The following is a 14,556-nucleotide window of genomic DNA, read 5'->3' as shown; positions in this document are numbered from 1 at the left end:
ACTCGTGTATCAACTAGCAAATAAGTGTTATTTGATTCAAGAAACGTAAGAGATAAAGCACAACAAATATGGGCCGAAATCTGATACGAGAGAGATTCTTATATATAGTTTGCTATTACAAAGAGTTTTTTTATATGAGGAGTCAACCCCCTAAAAGGAGGACAATGCCCCTTATTTATAGTGTTGCCCCATGGGCTTCATACAACATAAAAAATAATAGAATAAAGAAAAAGTTCTGAGTTGGATTAGGTTGGCCGTACGATCTGACACCCATACGGTTAGCAGTTGAGCATGACAGGACGTTATCGACGCGTGGCAGACGCGCAACGGATCTCCCGGACCAACGGCCTCAATCATCCGGACTAACGGCCACGTCCAACCCGGCCATGGAGAAAACCGGACCAAATGGTGCCCTGCCTTGGTTTCGGTCTAGGCGTTCCTCCGGTTCAAAACGAAAGTCTCCGTGCACGTTCCTGTGCCTCTCTCCCCTCGGTTCCTCGTCTCACCGGTTTAACGCTTATCCGGTTTTTACCGTATAAATACTCACCTTATTTTCATCACTTAAATTTGCGCAAAGTTTGTTGTATTCAATCTTTGTTGTACTGTAGTCTTATGATGTTGAAAAGATAAAAATATCGAGAAACTATGACAGTAGGTTAAGATAACAAATAATCTCCTTGGTTGAATCATTTGATATCTGAAACCATTCTAACTAATTTAGATAACAAAATGCATTTTGGTCGGATATTCCAACCGGCCTAAATTTTTTCATAGGATCATGTTCTTTTTTTTTCCCGCGGATTGTCCCTATTTTGGGGTGGTCTTTAAATTTTTGTCTCTCGGTCTATAATTTTTGCCCTTACTTCTCATTTAATGAAAGTTTGTGGGCCAAAATACCCTTGTTTATGATCTAATTTCACAAGGCATAAGTCTGTAAAACTTTTATCTTGTCCGGCATAAAAAATTTATTTGGCGTCCTGTGTGTCCTAGCAATTTAGATAACAAACTTCTCTATATCAAAATTGTTGAAAATTTTCATAGTGTCTAGTTAAATGTTTTGTCTTTGTTTAATTATGTCCTAATTAACTTTGCCTATGCAAGTCTTGAACACCATCGATGGTTTAAAGCCTGAATGAAAAAATGAATTTTGCAGTATGATGAAGACTAGCATAAGTATAAATATCATATCCGAAATCTGAATTCATTTTGGAGTGTTCATGACTTGAACCCGATTAGAAAAGAAAGGATACAAAAACTTATATAAGCGAGCCCAACTAATTTAGAGTTGAGACATAGATGTATAATTGATTAGAGGCATATTATATAAACAATCACTCAAACTGGCTTCAGCTGGCAAGTAAGCACCACTTCAACTTTGGGAGTGCACATAGGCACCTCAACTTGTTCTTACTGTGTTAGTTGAACACTCTAACTTATAAAATGACCATCTAGACACATCCATAATTTATGTGTCACGCCAGTATCGAGTGTCCATGAGACACAGCGGGAACAAGTTAAGGTGTCTATATGTGCACTTCAAAGTTGGAGTGCTTATTTGACAGCTGAAGCTGAGTGCATATTGATGTATTATGTCTTAATTAAATCATATCATATTTTCCTAGTTAATCAAGCCGAACTGAGGGTAGACGTATGGATAGAAGACCCTCTAGGTACGCAAGAGTTCAACAGACCCTTTAGGTACGCAAGAGTTTAACTTTTATATATGTAGACACATGTTAAAAATAATAGATTATGCATAACTTAAATCAGTAGTGATTTTACAAGGTCAATTTCTAATGGTTTCAACTTGTTCAACTACTCGTTTAGTCGTATTCATCACGCATGAGCTCGTTTACCATGATTTTCCAACCTACTTCAAGTCATTATTTATTCTGGTCATGCTAGTTGGCACTTCTATAAAATAAACTAATGCTGCAAAGAACAAACTCTTAAAACCACCTAATATAAGATAAAAGAAAAAAGAACTTAAAAACAAAAACAAAAAGAGATAATGGTCAAAAACACACCCGAACTATCATTTTTTCGCGAGTTTTACACCTTGACTATCAGTTGTTCCCTTTTCACACCCCAATTATCACCATCTATGTATTAAAACACACTTCAACTATCAGCGAGTTTCACACCATAGTTCAAGTAGAAATAGGGAATAGGTGATCGCTAGGGGTGGGCGTTCGGCCCATCAGATTGGATATGAAATTTTCGGTTTGGATTTTCAGTTTTCGGATTGAAGAAATTAGAATCCAAATCCAATCCAAATAAGTTCGGATTGGACTGGATTTTTTAAGTTCGCTTTCGAATTAATCGGTTTGAATATTTCGGATTTTCAGATTTAACTCTTAAGCCTTAAGGCAAGCTTATTAGGAACGAAATTCATATGTGACTGTGTGAGTTCCACAGGGGAAAATCTGAATCTTAATTGCTCTGTAATAGTAAGAACAAGGGAAAGAAAATAATAACTTGGCTAGTTCGATCACCTGACACTTGCTGCCTAAAACATTCTAGGCAATGCAAGACATTATAAGATTGTTATCCAAATTGGACTTAATATTTTAATTTAAGTTTGTATATTTAGTAGTACTAAAGTTTAGACTGTTTTAGTCCGAAGGATATTAGAAATTCGGCATTTTATTAGTTTATATTTAAACTAAAATAAATTATTATTATTAGATATATAAATTGTATATGTAATTACTATTTCAACACGGTATTCGTCATTTTGATTTTTCTTAATAAATATCGAATTCGTAATGAATCCCCCAAAAGAATTAAAATGCAAAATACCGAAATACAGATATTTTCAATTTCGACACAGTAATTCGATAATTTACTAAGTATGCACACCCCTAATTTACTTCTAACATAATAATAATAATTTGAATATAAAATTGACAATTCAAACATCCCTTTTCTTCTTTTGGGAAAAAAATACAGGAAAAATCTATTTTGGAGTAAATAGAACTTTGAATCTGTTCGAATCGGATTGATAAAAGAGATTCTTATTTCATAATTAAATATTTTGAGAAATCAAGAGCTAGCTTAAATTTTATGTTTGGGACATTCTACTTAGTCAAGGCAATTATATTGGGAGTCTATAATCATTCAAATTTTTGTAAATCAAAGCTATTTTCAATGTACATAAGTTGTTATCCATAAGCTAGAATAATGCTTGTTTGACAACTGCAAAGTGACATTTTCATACTTTGGTACTAAATCATTATAATCATAGTAAAAAAGAAAATTGAAAGTCTTCAATTGTTTTTTGAAGTGCTAATCTCAGATTGAATAGCTGTGTCGACAACTTGGAACTTATGGACGGCTGAATGTGTTCACAACATACTAGGAGAGCTTTGACGAATCTGAATTAGTTGAGCCAATGAAATTGGTCTGACAAACAAAACACAACATAATGGGGACGAAAATTGTTAGGGAGTGTTTTCCCCTTTAATGAATCCTAGAATTAGTCGAGCCAATGAGTACCAGTATGATGGTTTGACAAACAAAACACACACAAAATAGGGACAAGAATTGTGATTAACCTATAATTCGAAAACCAAAGAAGAACAAGTAGATCATTTATATAAACAATACCCTCTAATATTGCACTTCTAGACCAAACTATGCATAGAATAAGCAGACAAAAGAGTACATAAAACCTGAGCAGCTGTGACCAATCAATGTGCCACTCCATTAAGAATATATCGCTGGAAAAGAAAGCAATGAATACATTAAAATGGGCTCTTGTAAGGACAACTATGCGATCAAAAATACCATTACAACAATATAGTACACCTCGATAGCCAACGATATATTACATTTCAATTAATAATAAGGACAACACTCGAATATACAACAACACGACCCCAACATCAGTTAATGATGCTATCCACTCCTAATAACGCATTACTACTTCTGTGTTCTCACTTTATTTTATAGTGAACAGCCTGTTTTGGTGTGTGTGGCAATTTTAAGTGTGGACATAACATTCATTACTGATGAACAGGCATTTCTTCCATCACATCTCAATGTCTTCCAGTTCCGGCAAAGGAAAACGAAGGATTGCAGCAATGCCAGTTAGCTGTGCCAGTTCTGTGCACCCAACCAAAAGTTAATTTAATCAGCTGACCCAAATATTATGCAGTAAAGAACGCGTGAAAAGGAAATTAACAGAAAGTAAATATATACTCACGTTCTCCTGAAACATGCATTGAAGAGAAAATGAGAGCAGTGCCACCTGAACCCTTGACTGAATCAACCAGATTAGCATACTTTTTCCTCGACGCTACATCAGAACTCCTGTCAACAGATCAAAAGAAGTTAGATATATACCTCATGTACAATCAACCAACTTTATACACGGAACGAGTGAAATGACCCATATATAATTGTTAGAGATATGAAGATAAAAAGTTACAGATGTTCAACTATGACAACAACAGTGAAATTGACAAATCCTATGCCGCCAAAGATGTCATTTTTTAAAGCTAAGGACGTAAAAAGAGATACTTATGAACTAGAAATATGCCACGAGTTGCAAATTTATTATCAAGCTATATCTGGAGCCCTACAACAATACAGTTTCATTTTTATCGCTCGTATCGCACATCAGTTCAACCTGGGACCCATAAGATACTCACCTAAAGAGATCGTCAGTAATAAGAAGTGTCTGGACAGCCATTCGCTCGTGAGCAACTTCAACGTGCTTTGGTCCATAGCATGCACGATCAGGATCCTATAAAAGTCCCGATAAAGTAACTTAAGCTTTCCAAAAGTTTCGGGCAAAGAAACACATTACAATTTACAGGGATCTTTCTATTGACAAGTGGAAGTAAACTTAACTTCATATATGGGGAAGCTCGTTCATATAAATGTTATAGATTCAGTAAAGAGGACATGCCATACATTTATTGCAAGTTCTTAAAAGAGAGGGAAGAAAACTTTTAAACAAAGGTTTTTATCGTTCTTAGTTACTTCGGAAAGCATGAAAAGCGGCATCTTATATATCCCATGAATATCATAATTCATGAAATATTTCAGATTAGTCCACCTTGATCTCCTTAAACAAGGATATCAGTCATGCATAGTGAAACAAAAAGGTAAGCAATGTAAATTCAAAGCCAAACAAGCTGCTTGTACTCCTAGGATATGAAGGATAACAATCTGAAATACCCCAAAGTTATTAAGAAACATACAAATAAAACATAGAGATCAAGGATAGAAACTAACATTTGAAAGCATGTTGAAAAATTCCTTTAGGGCTTGAACCTGATTAAGATTGGAAGAGAAGAAGAAACTGTTATTCCCAGTGTAACAAAAAGACTTTTAACAAACATAAGTATAAAGAATAAAGATCATATTAAGTTGAGCAAGGTTCATAAGGTACCTCTTTGGCTGCTTTTGTATCTTTTATCATATTCATTACATTTGGGGCATCCATAACCTCTTTCAAACTATGTCTGTGAAACAGAAAAGAAAAACTCTTGGGCATAAACAACCGTGCTTGACAATCATTGTACATCATAAGTCATAACATATCAACTACAAATAGACAACAACAACAACAACAACAACAACAGCCCAGTGAAATCCCACATCTTGGGGTCTGGGGAGGGTATAATGTACGCAGACCTTACTCCTACCAAGGTAGGATGGCTGTTTCCGAGAGACCCTCGGCTCAATAGAAGCATAAAAAGGGGGTCAGATAAGGTTAAAAGATTTAAAACGATATTGCAATGAAATAATGCAAGCGACACAGTAAAACAGGATAATCAAGGAATTCAAAGCGATATGGAAATGCAAATCACGAAAGCGGCACAGATAAAATAGAGTAATCAAAGTACAGAAAGTAGCAAATAATAACATAAATCAAAGCACAAGAAATTATAATGCGCTAATGCGCCTACTAATAAGGAAAGATAACGAGACTTATATACTAGCCTTCTACCCTAATGTGGGTCCTCCACACCTTCCTATCTAAGGTCATGTCCTCGGTAAGCTGTAACTGCGTCATGTCCTGTCTAATCAACTACAAATAGACAAATAAAGAAATTGATTTGTACTAAAATAGCAGTACTGAGGAGAGAATCGTGCTCACAAAAAGCTAATTGCAACCTATTAGACAGTTCTAGACTTGCAAGCGCGTCTAACATCCTATGATTTGCAAATAAATGTATTGATAAAGTATCATTTTAAGATGTTAGATGAGGGGATGAGGGGCAAAGAGAGAAAAAGACAGATGGGCATACTTGTATCCCGAGGTTGTATGGACAAGAAGTATGCGTGACTTATTTTCTATTATAGGTCTTAGCTGCTTCCTCTCGGCTTCCAACAACAGGTGACGATGAAACTGATCCTGCACATTGAACACGCCAAAAAAAAAAAAAAAGGAGTTGAATCACACAATAACATATGCATAGTAGAGACATACTTAGATATGCATGTCTTTCCGTTGTAACATAGCATAAAAGTATGACTAGCCAAGAAGTTTAACTTTACGAAAAAGAAACCAAAAACAAAAAAATACCTTGGTGAATCCTGGACTTGCAATCACAGCACAGCGAACTACTTTGAAATCAACATGCTTGACAAAGGCCTGCAACAGAAATAAGAGCCTGTCACATATGGAGGACATTAAGCACCATCAAGAAAGTTAGCAAAGTCTACCTGTAGAACATTGTCAAAGAACTTATTTAACGCCTGCAAATCAAAGTTAAGAACTCAATTTCATTGAGATGTCATGTTCAAAATAATTAAATAATACAAAACCTAAACTAAAAGGAGACATACCTTATCATAACCTGCAATAGCTGGTCCATGCTTGCGTGGTATAGAAGTCTCTATACGAGAACGAGTAATAGTCACGCTGTTAACACAACATTAACAAGTATATAAGGCCAAATTATGCCAGAGAATCTAGTTAACTCAGCCTTAACCTTTCATATAAGTCCGCAATAGAAATTCTGACATCCTCATTCACCTTTAAAATTATTACATCTTGTTTAAATAAAAGAAAAGGAGATATTTAAAATCTGTTTAAACTTGTTTTCAAAAGGATTATCAGATTGTCAAGCTTACCTTTTGCCAATAAGAAGTATGTGTGCCAATCCTTCTTGCATCAGAACCACAGCCAGATCAGCGCTTGCAGAAGGATCTGAATCATCGAAATGGAAAACCGTGTTAATGGTAATGGAAGCACTTGAACAAACAAAAATTTAACTTTGTTAAAGTGCACTGTGATAAATACCAGAAGCTTGACGAAGAACCTCCCTTGCCAGTGAGTCCCAGACCACCTAGATTAGAAAATCCAAGTCAGAACTAATATATGTGTGACCTTTCGTATAAATCAAACTCTGTTCAGGTAAAGACTAAGATTGAAAAATCAGCACATGCTCATAAATCTAGCTTTGGAAATGCAGATAATATACCTCAAAAAAATTAAAAGAAAACACAGAGTGATAGGTGCAAAAAATCAAAAGGTAGCATTGTACCTTTCTTAGCACAAAAGGTCTGTGTAGCTCAATTTCCAGAGTGTGAAAGGCCCCTATCTGCAATAAATAATTAGAGATTTTTGCTGCAGCATCAAAGCACGGAGAATTTATTCAAAAGGATTAAGTTGAAGAATACACACCTTTACATGTTCATTCTCCAGGATATTCTTCCCACGAATACGCAAGGCAGAACCTTCTTTGTCATACTCGACATTCTAAAACACCAAATTAATTATATTATACAACATTGGAATGGAATACGCCTCAAATGAAAACCCTAGAAAGAGCACTATGTATTTCCTACATTCTGGTCACCTTACAATTATTATCATTACAATGGTAACAAAATTATCAACATCGCATTTATTGTGATTCGTAGGAAAAGGAGCATTATTATGTGGCAATCCATCATGTATATTTCATACACAGGTTGTATTGATATCCTCAAAATTCATCAAACTACCCAAAAATCCTTCATCTCGACCACATTGGAAAAGGAAGACAAAGAAAAGTCTCCTCTCCATTCTTTAGTAAATTCTTCTCTATAGTTAATTGATTTCAAATTTTATCTTTCAATTTCTCTTAAAATACCTTAACTGGAAGCTAAGACCAAGCTCTATCCCAGTTCTATCCCAGGCCCACACCCGATCACCATGCAGTTAAAACTTAAAAGGTCATGAGAAGATGATTTCTTCAAACCAGTGTTATCAAAGGCGCGCTTAAGCCCTGAAACGAGACTCAAAACATGTTGAGCGCTTCGCCTCACTTTATGTGCGCTTCAGTGTCGTCGTCAAGGCTCTAAGACATACTTTGCCTTGCCAATGAGCCTCTCTTGAGGAGGTGACACTAGATGATTGATATTTCACTTTATCTTAATATTTTTACGATTTCTTTGTCCATATATTTGTTATTCATGCTTATTATTATTAATCTTGGACTAAACATATATATATTTGTATTTTTGCACCATTGCGCTTTTTTTCATTAAAGCCCACGCTTTATATGCGCTTCGCGCTTAAAGCCACAGCTGACCTTAGAGCTTTTTTCGCGCTTTTCGCTTTTGATAACACTGCTTCAAACCTGTCGTATTTGCACTTCGCATTTGTCCAACTCTAGGCATCTTTTATTCTACTCATTTGTAATCATATTCCAGACATCCATCACTTTAGAAACTCCTAATACCGGAAATGTTCACTTGATTGATTAGAATCGCGCTTGTGGTCTCTGAATACACTCAACAACAAGCACACGGAAGCGCTTAATCCGCAAACTAATGGTTTATAAATAGCTTCAAATTGTTCATTGAACCCCTAGGTGATAAGACGTACTCGCAGAGCCAACACTTGAGAAACCAAGGGGCCAGCTGGCTACACCTTCACCAAATCCCCATCTCCACAACTGTAGAAGCGGTGTTAGTGCCCCACATTGGTGTGGGATGCGCTTATTTATATCGTCTTGGCCTCTTGGGAAATCCTCACCTCATTAGTCATCCCAATTCTCAGTTTACCCGATGTTGGATCCCAATATTACATTGTCCACACTCCAGTTGGCAGTCTTAAGCATGCAGGGGGGGTGTTAGACTCCCACAACGGTACTGGATGGGGGACCTGGTCTCCTTTATGTGGTTTTGGACAATCCTCACCTCATAAGCTAGCTTTTTGAGCTTCTTTTTTTTTTTCTAAATCGAAAAGTATAGCCCTTTGCCGGTAGCACCTAGGTGGTTTTGTTTTGGAGCTTTTGGAGTTGAGTTAAGCCCGAATCCATTTTTATCATGGTATCAGAGTCAAGCCCATTATAATTCTTGGTTTTACTCGATGTTGGGCCCTAAGTTATATTGTCTAAGTTTCAGGTGTCCAGCCTTTAGGCGGGGGGGAGGGGGATGGATGGACTTCCTTATATGGTCTTGGGCAATCCTCATCGCATGAGCACATTTTAGGATTGAGTAGGTCTAAGGTTCAGTTTTGCATCAAATTATCCTCTCCCAACTTTGGGACAGATGGACTCTGCTAATTAGTTTACCCGCACAAAATTAACACTATAAGAAGAATTAAAGAGTAAGAATGTTCAGTTAAACTTCCCCGTCACAGATGAATGATGCTGGATGTCTAAATATTTCCTTACCTCGACTTTAATTTCCAATTTCAGTTTCACTCGTTCAGCATCTCTTCCTCCAGAAGCAGCTTCCCTTAAGACCTTCCTACAAGATATCACAAGCAATAATCAATCAGCTTCCAGTAGGTTGTGTTGTAATAAGCAAAACCGTGTTCACAGTCGATGAGCCACACAGCATAATTTGCAAAACATAGTTGCTCACTTGCTCTCAATATTAAAAAATGAGTCTTCATCGTAAGCTTCAAGCAACAAAAACAACTATACTATTATCAACCTGAGCAATCAGTAAAAACCCACAATATCACCAAAATCCATTTTCATTCTAAATACATTGTCATTCGCAATTTCAACATACAACAATAACAACAACACTCCATCCTAAACAAGTTGGGAGGCTATATGAATCCTCACTGACCATGTTACTCCATTTAAACTCATCTCATACCAATTTAGACAAATTTAACTAGAATATAGTAAAACTCATATTAGAGTCTAATTATCTATATGTTACTTTGGCAAATCACAGAACACTGCATTTTCAAGATAAGATAACGCTATTTAAGAAGTTAGCTAATTAACAAATAAAACAACAAAATTGATGTAAAAATTACACATTTGGAAAACGAGAGCAACTAATATGTTTATAAAAAAAAAATATGATTCTTTTAATCAACTCAGCAGGACGAGAAACATGCATCACATTAACAAGTGTGTGTGTGTGTGTGGAGAGAATCGACAATGTATTTGAAAACAAGGTGAGAAGCTCCAAGTTTTCGAATGAACTGAATTTGGACCTAATTAGCAAGAGAGACCAGTATTCAGGAGTTCCTTCCACATAAAGATTCCATCTTTCATCAGAGGCGGGACTAGGATTTTGAGTTTATGGGTTCTAGATTCTAAAAAAAGAAAGTTATTGGGTTCTTGATAAACTATTTACACATATTAAGTAATTTTTTTAACACAAATACAAGATCTGCACCAAAGCTACAGGTTATGCCGAACCTGTAGCCAGAAAGCTTGTTCTACCTGTCTTTCATGATCAAATTATAAAAGGGCAAGAGACTAGAATTTTTAGTAAATTTTTGTAGCACCTATGAGATACCATTTAGTATATAGAACTCGGTGCTTCTTATAGGAAAACCACGTTTTTATACAAATTCTCTACCTTTTGCATACATCTTGTATTCGTCAAATTTCTCGTTCACACGAACAAAAATTACTTATTTTGTCCCCCAAAACACTAAGACCACCTCACAGTAACAGGGTAATACCTCAATTCAGCAAAATAGTACTATTGAAATTGAGCAAAACTGTAATACCTGACAGTAACAGCTAAGACAGTATCACCTTCAGCTATCAGATTATAAGCAACCCATAAATCATCAGCTTCTTCTGGAATTATCTATATAATGCAAAAAAAAAAATCTTTAAAAAATATATATATATACTCAATCAATTCGATCGTTTTCTTCTTCTGGGGTATCAAAATATCACTCGAATTTACTGTTATACAAAACAATTAAAACAAAAAGAATATATACTCCCTATGTTTCAATTTATTTGTCTTACTTCCCATTTTAGTCCTCTTCAAAAAAAAATATCTCTTTTCTTTTTTTGACAAGTCTTTAATTCTAAATTTCCACGTGACATGTTACCACAAGATAAACGGACATTTTGGTACACTCTACATATCCTTAATTTAAAGACCACACCATTCAAAATTCTTCTTTATTTTCTTAAACTCCGTTTCAAGTAAAAATCAGACAAACAAATTGAAACGGAGGGAATATATACTCAAATCAATTTGATCGTTTTCTTCTTGTGGGGTGTCAAAATATCACTAAAATTTAATGAAAGAAAGAGCAATTAAAGCTAAATTGAGAGGAAATAAAATTACCTTGACACTACCAGGGCCATCAGGAACAAGGTCTCTACGAACAATCTTCATATTTCAATGAAGAAAAATTATAAGCAAATTGGAGATTCAATAATTATGCATGTGTGTGTGAAAGAGATGAATTAAAACTATGTAAGAGATTTGCAGGTTTTAACGGTTTGTGTCCTTGTGTGTTTAGGTTTTTTTCTTTTTTTAGCTCGCTAAAGACTTACATGAGTTTTTCTTTTTTCTACTTTTTCTTTTCCTTTTTTTTTTTGGGGGTGTGAATATTATATGAATTCAATCATAAAGTCAAGATCGAATTGAGAATCTTATTTTTTTTTGGGGCAAGTTACATATTTGATCGGTCGGTTAAAAATAAGTATATTCGCTAGTCAAATATACACTACTACGGATCAAAGATGTCCATTTTGTATATATTATACATCAATATAGAAAAAATATACGATTAATATTGTGATGGGTAGCTATTTATGTTTTTAGAAAAAAAAAATTATTTGACTTTTAATGAACTATTGGAAAAGGGTCAAAAATGCCCTCAGTGAGATCTCTTTATCATTGGTGGTTAAGAGTGATTGGGGACCATTATTTTTCCGTAAGACTTTTTTTCCACTTGGATTTCCAACTCAGCTAAACAAATATTATTTCATATGAGCTTATTTATGAGGTGTAATCTGTTAGTGGGGAAGGGCAAAAGTGAACCAATTTGATGACGGTAGGGGCACTTTTGCATGGACGGCATTTTTGACCCTTTTCTCGAATTTTTAGTTTCAAGATATGGACTAAATCCCTCTTGGCTATGATCATGATATGTATCCTGCAATGGCGATCCAACTAGATTGTGTTTGATTTTGTTGTTAGTAAAATTATTGATACGAGTGAATTATTTTTACTTTAAAAAATTATGTTCGTCTCATTAGTTTCATTATTGAATGTTATTAACTTTGATCATCACTTTAAATTTCTCTCTATCTCGAAAACAATATTAATTTGAATTGTAGTTAAGTCTATCCAAGATTTTAAGAAAACATGATATCAAATAGGTAAAAGCAAAACAAAGGTTAATAATCTAGAGGGTAAAATAGTATTTAAAAAAAGTTAACTAAAATATTGGGGAAAGAATGTCTATTGATCAAAATTGGAAGAAGAATTTAATTTTAAGAACAAAATTGGGGTGTAACTAATTTTCACACAACTTTTTTGTGCTGGGGAGCTTTGAACCACGATTAAAATCGCGCAATTTGCACGAACGCCCCTATCTTGCGTGGTCTTTAATGTTTGCCCCTCAAATCACAGGTCTTTAATTTTTGTCCTACGACACTTTAAGTAATTAAAAAGTTGCCGAAAATACCTTTGACGTCGAAAAAACAAAAAATAAATTTGAATATATGATCTAATTTCGGAAACAGCCATCCTACCTTGGTAGGAGTAAGGTCTGCGTACATTCTACCCTCCCCAGACCCCAAGATGTGGGATTTCACTGGGTTGTTGTTGTTGTTGTTGATCTAATTTCGCAAAGCAAGATTTCATAAAAATTATGTCTATTCGAACAAAGTTACATAGAAATTATGCCTTGTCTGGCATAGTTCTGTAGGATAACTTAATTTCTACAGAACTATGCCGGACATGTGATAGTTTCTATATAACTTTGCTTAAATAGACATAGTTTCTATAAACTTATACCGGACGAATTAGATACTACACGACTTATGCCGGATAACTTAATCTCTACAGAACTGTGTCGGACAAGGCATAGTTTCTATGTAACTTTGCCCAAATAGGCATAGTTTCTATGAAACCTTGTCTTGCGAAATTATTATGTACTTACTCTGTTGTGGATCGAACCCAGAATCTCTGATTTTGTAGATCAGCAAATAAGGGTACTTTGGCCCACAGATTTTTATTAAATGAGAAGCACGGACAAAACTTAAAGACCAGCGCATATGAAGGACAATTTGCTCAAAAAATTGATTAAACCCATCTAACACATGATGACTTCCATCTTTCAAAATTTAACCCATTTCCCTATTTATGCAGGCTAGTTTTAAAATATGGGTTGAGATATCCTCCTATAACCTTTCCTCCATTTTTGCCAAGCACTACATTTGATTGTTGACATGTATCACATAGCATTAGCGTAAATGTTCAATGTTTCGATTTTTTGCAAGTGTTTGTTTAGAAGTATTTTGGTTCAAATATTATTAGTACACATTGGCCAAGTTTTAATTTTTTTTTTTAAAACTGGTATGTCTTAAAGTCCCCTCAAAATAGGCTATTTGTGCACTTCTAGTATAAACCTATAGGTTTTCTTTGGTTTTGCTCCATGTCGGACTAGGAGAAGCCATTTGAAGGCCAACCATATTGGGCCTATCATAAGAGATCATTTTTCCACTAAAATGAAAGGTTCATCATTTAGAATACTTCACATAATTCCTTTTTTGCTTATTGAGTTCGGAATACATTATTTACATATTAACTGAATTTTTAATATAGGATTTGAGCCAAAGTAACTGAATTTTGCCCATAACTTCAATATACGAATATATTGGATCCTACACACAATTGCTATCCAACTTTTCCCTCATCTAAAGAGTTGCTTACCGTAAAATGTTGGGATTTATCTAATTGTACCTCAATTCATGCAGTGGATCTTTTGATCTACATTATTGTACTTTTTAGGGCTAAAAAAATAATGTATGCTGTTTTGACAGTTAGAAATTCATAAAAGGACTTCTTTTTTAAGAATTTTACAAAAAAAAATTGAAAGGTAGATGATCAGTTGATAATGCGAACATCAAGGTAGAAAAAAAGGAGAATTTTTATAAAAACCGGACATGTGATGTATCTTGACCACCGAGAAGTATGTTAGGATGGTTGAAATCCTTCAAATCTAAATTAAGGTTTCGGGTTTGAACCGTGAAACGGATAACATCATGATACAGTGTTTTATCCTCTTTGTGAACTTACCCAACATGAATCTGAATTAGTCAAACCGATATATCTTGAATATTGAATAATCAAGAGAGAGAAAAAAAAAACGAT

At 34.9% G+C, this 14,556-nt stretch overlaps 1 protein-coding gene across 1 annotated transcript; it reads right to left on the bottom strand.

Annotated features, from left to right (window-relative positions):
* Nucleotides 1-3,723: 3,723 nt before the first annotated feature.
* LOC132614354 (protein PELOTA 1) lies at nt 3,724-11,752 on the bottom strand. The gene is made up of 16 exons (XM_060328780.1): nt 11,515-11,752; nt 10,937-11,019; nt 9,627-9,702; nt 7,646-7,720; nt 7,506-7,562; nt 7,262-7,307; nt 7,093-7,168; nt 6,805-6,880; nt 6,682-6,714; nt 6,542-6,610; nt 6,264-6,370; nt 5,402-5,474; nt 5,245-5,283; nt 4,656-4,750; nt 4,208-4,314; nt 3,724-4,107 (listed from the first exon to the last, which is right to left on the bottom strand). The coding sequence occupies exons 1-16, from the start codon at nt 11,563-11,565 to the stop codon at nt 4,034-4,036; spliced, it is 1,137 nt and encodes a 378-aa protein (XP_060184763.1). The 5' UTR covers nt 11,566-11,752; the 3' UTR covers nt 3,724-4,033.
* Nucleotides 11,753-14,556: the final 2,804 nt, after the last annotated feature.

The sequence above is a fragment of the Lycium barbarum genome, chromosome 10 (genome assembly GCF_019175385.1).
Source record: "Lycium barbarum isolate Lr01 chromosome 10, ASM1917538v2, whole genome shotgun sequence".
Lineage (NCBI taxonomy): Eukaryota > Viridiplantae > Streptophyta > Magnoliopsida > Solanales > Solanaceae > Lycium > Lycium barbarum.
This window is presented reverse-complemented; position numbering and strand designations above follow the sequence as displayed.

What these genes read in the sequence shown, in the direction of transcription:
- LOC132614354 (XM_060328780.1), bottom strand. Translation starts at nt 11,565, where the DNA reads ATGAAGATTGTTCGTAGAGACCTTGTTCCTGATGGCCCTGGTAGTGTC. An exon ending in CAAGTCCAGGATTCACCAAG is followed by an intron (nt 6,371 to 6,541) that starts GTATTTTTTTGT and finishes TTCAATGTGCAG; the next exon opens with GATCAGTTTCATCGTCACCT. An exon ending in ATACAAAAGCAGCCAAAGAG is followed by an intron (nt 5,284 to 5,401) that starts GTACCTTATGAA and finishes AATCTTAATCAG; the next exon opens with GTTCAAGCCCTAAAGGAATT.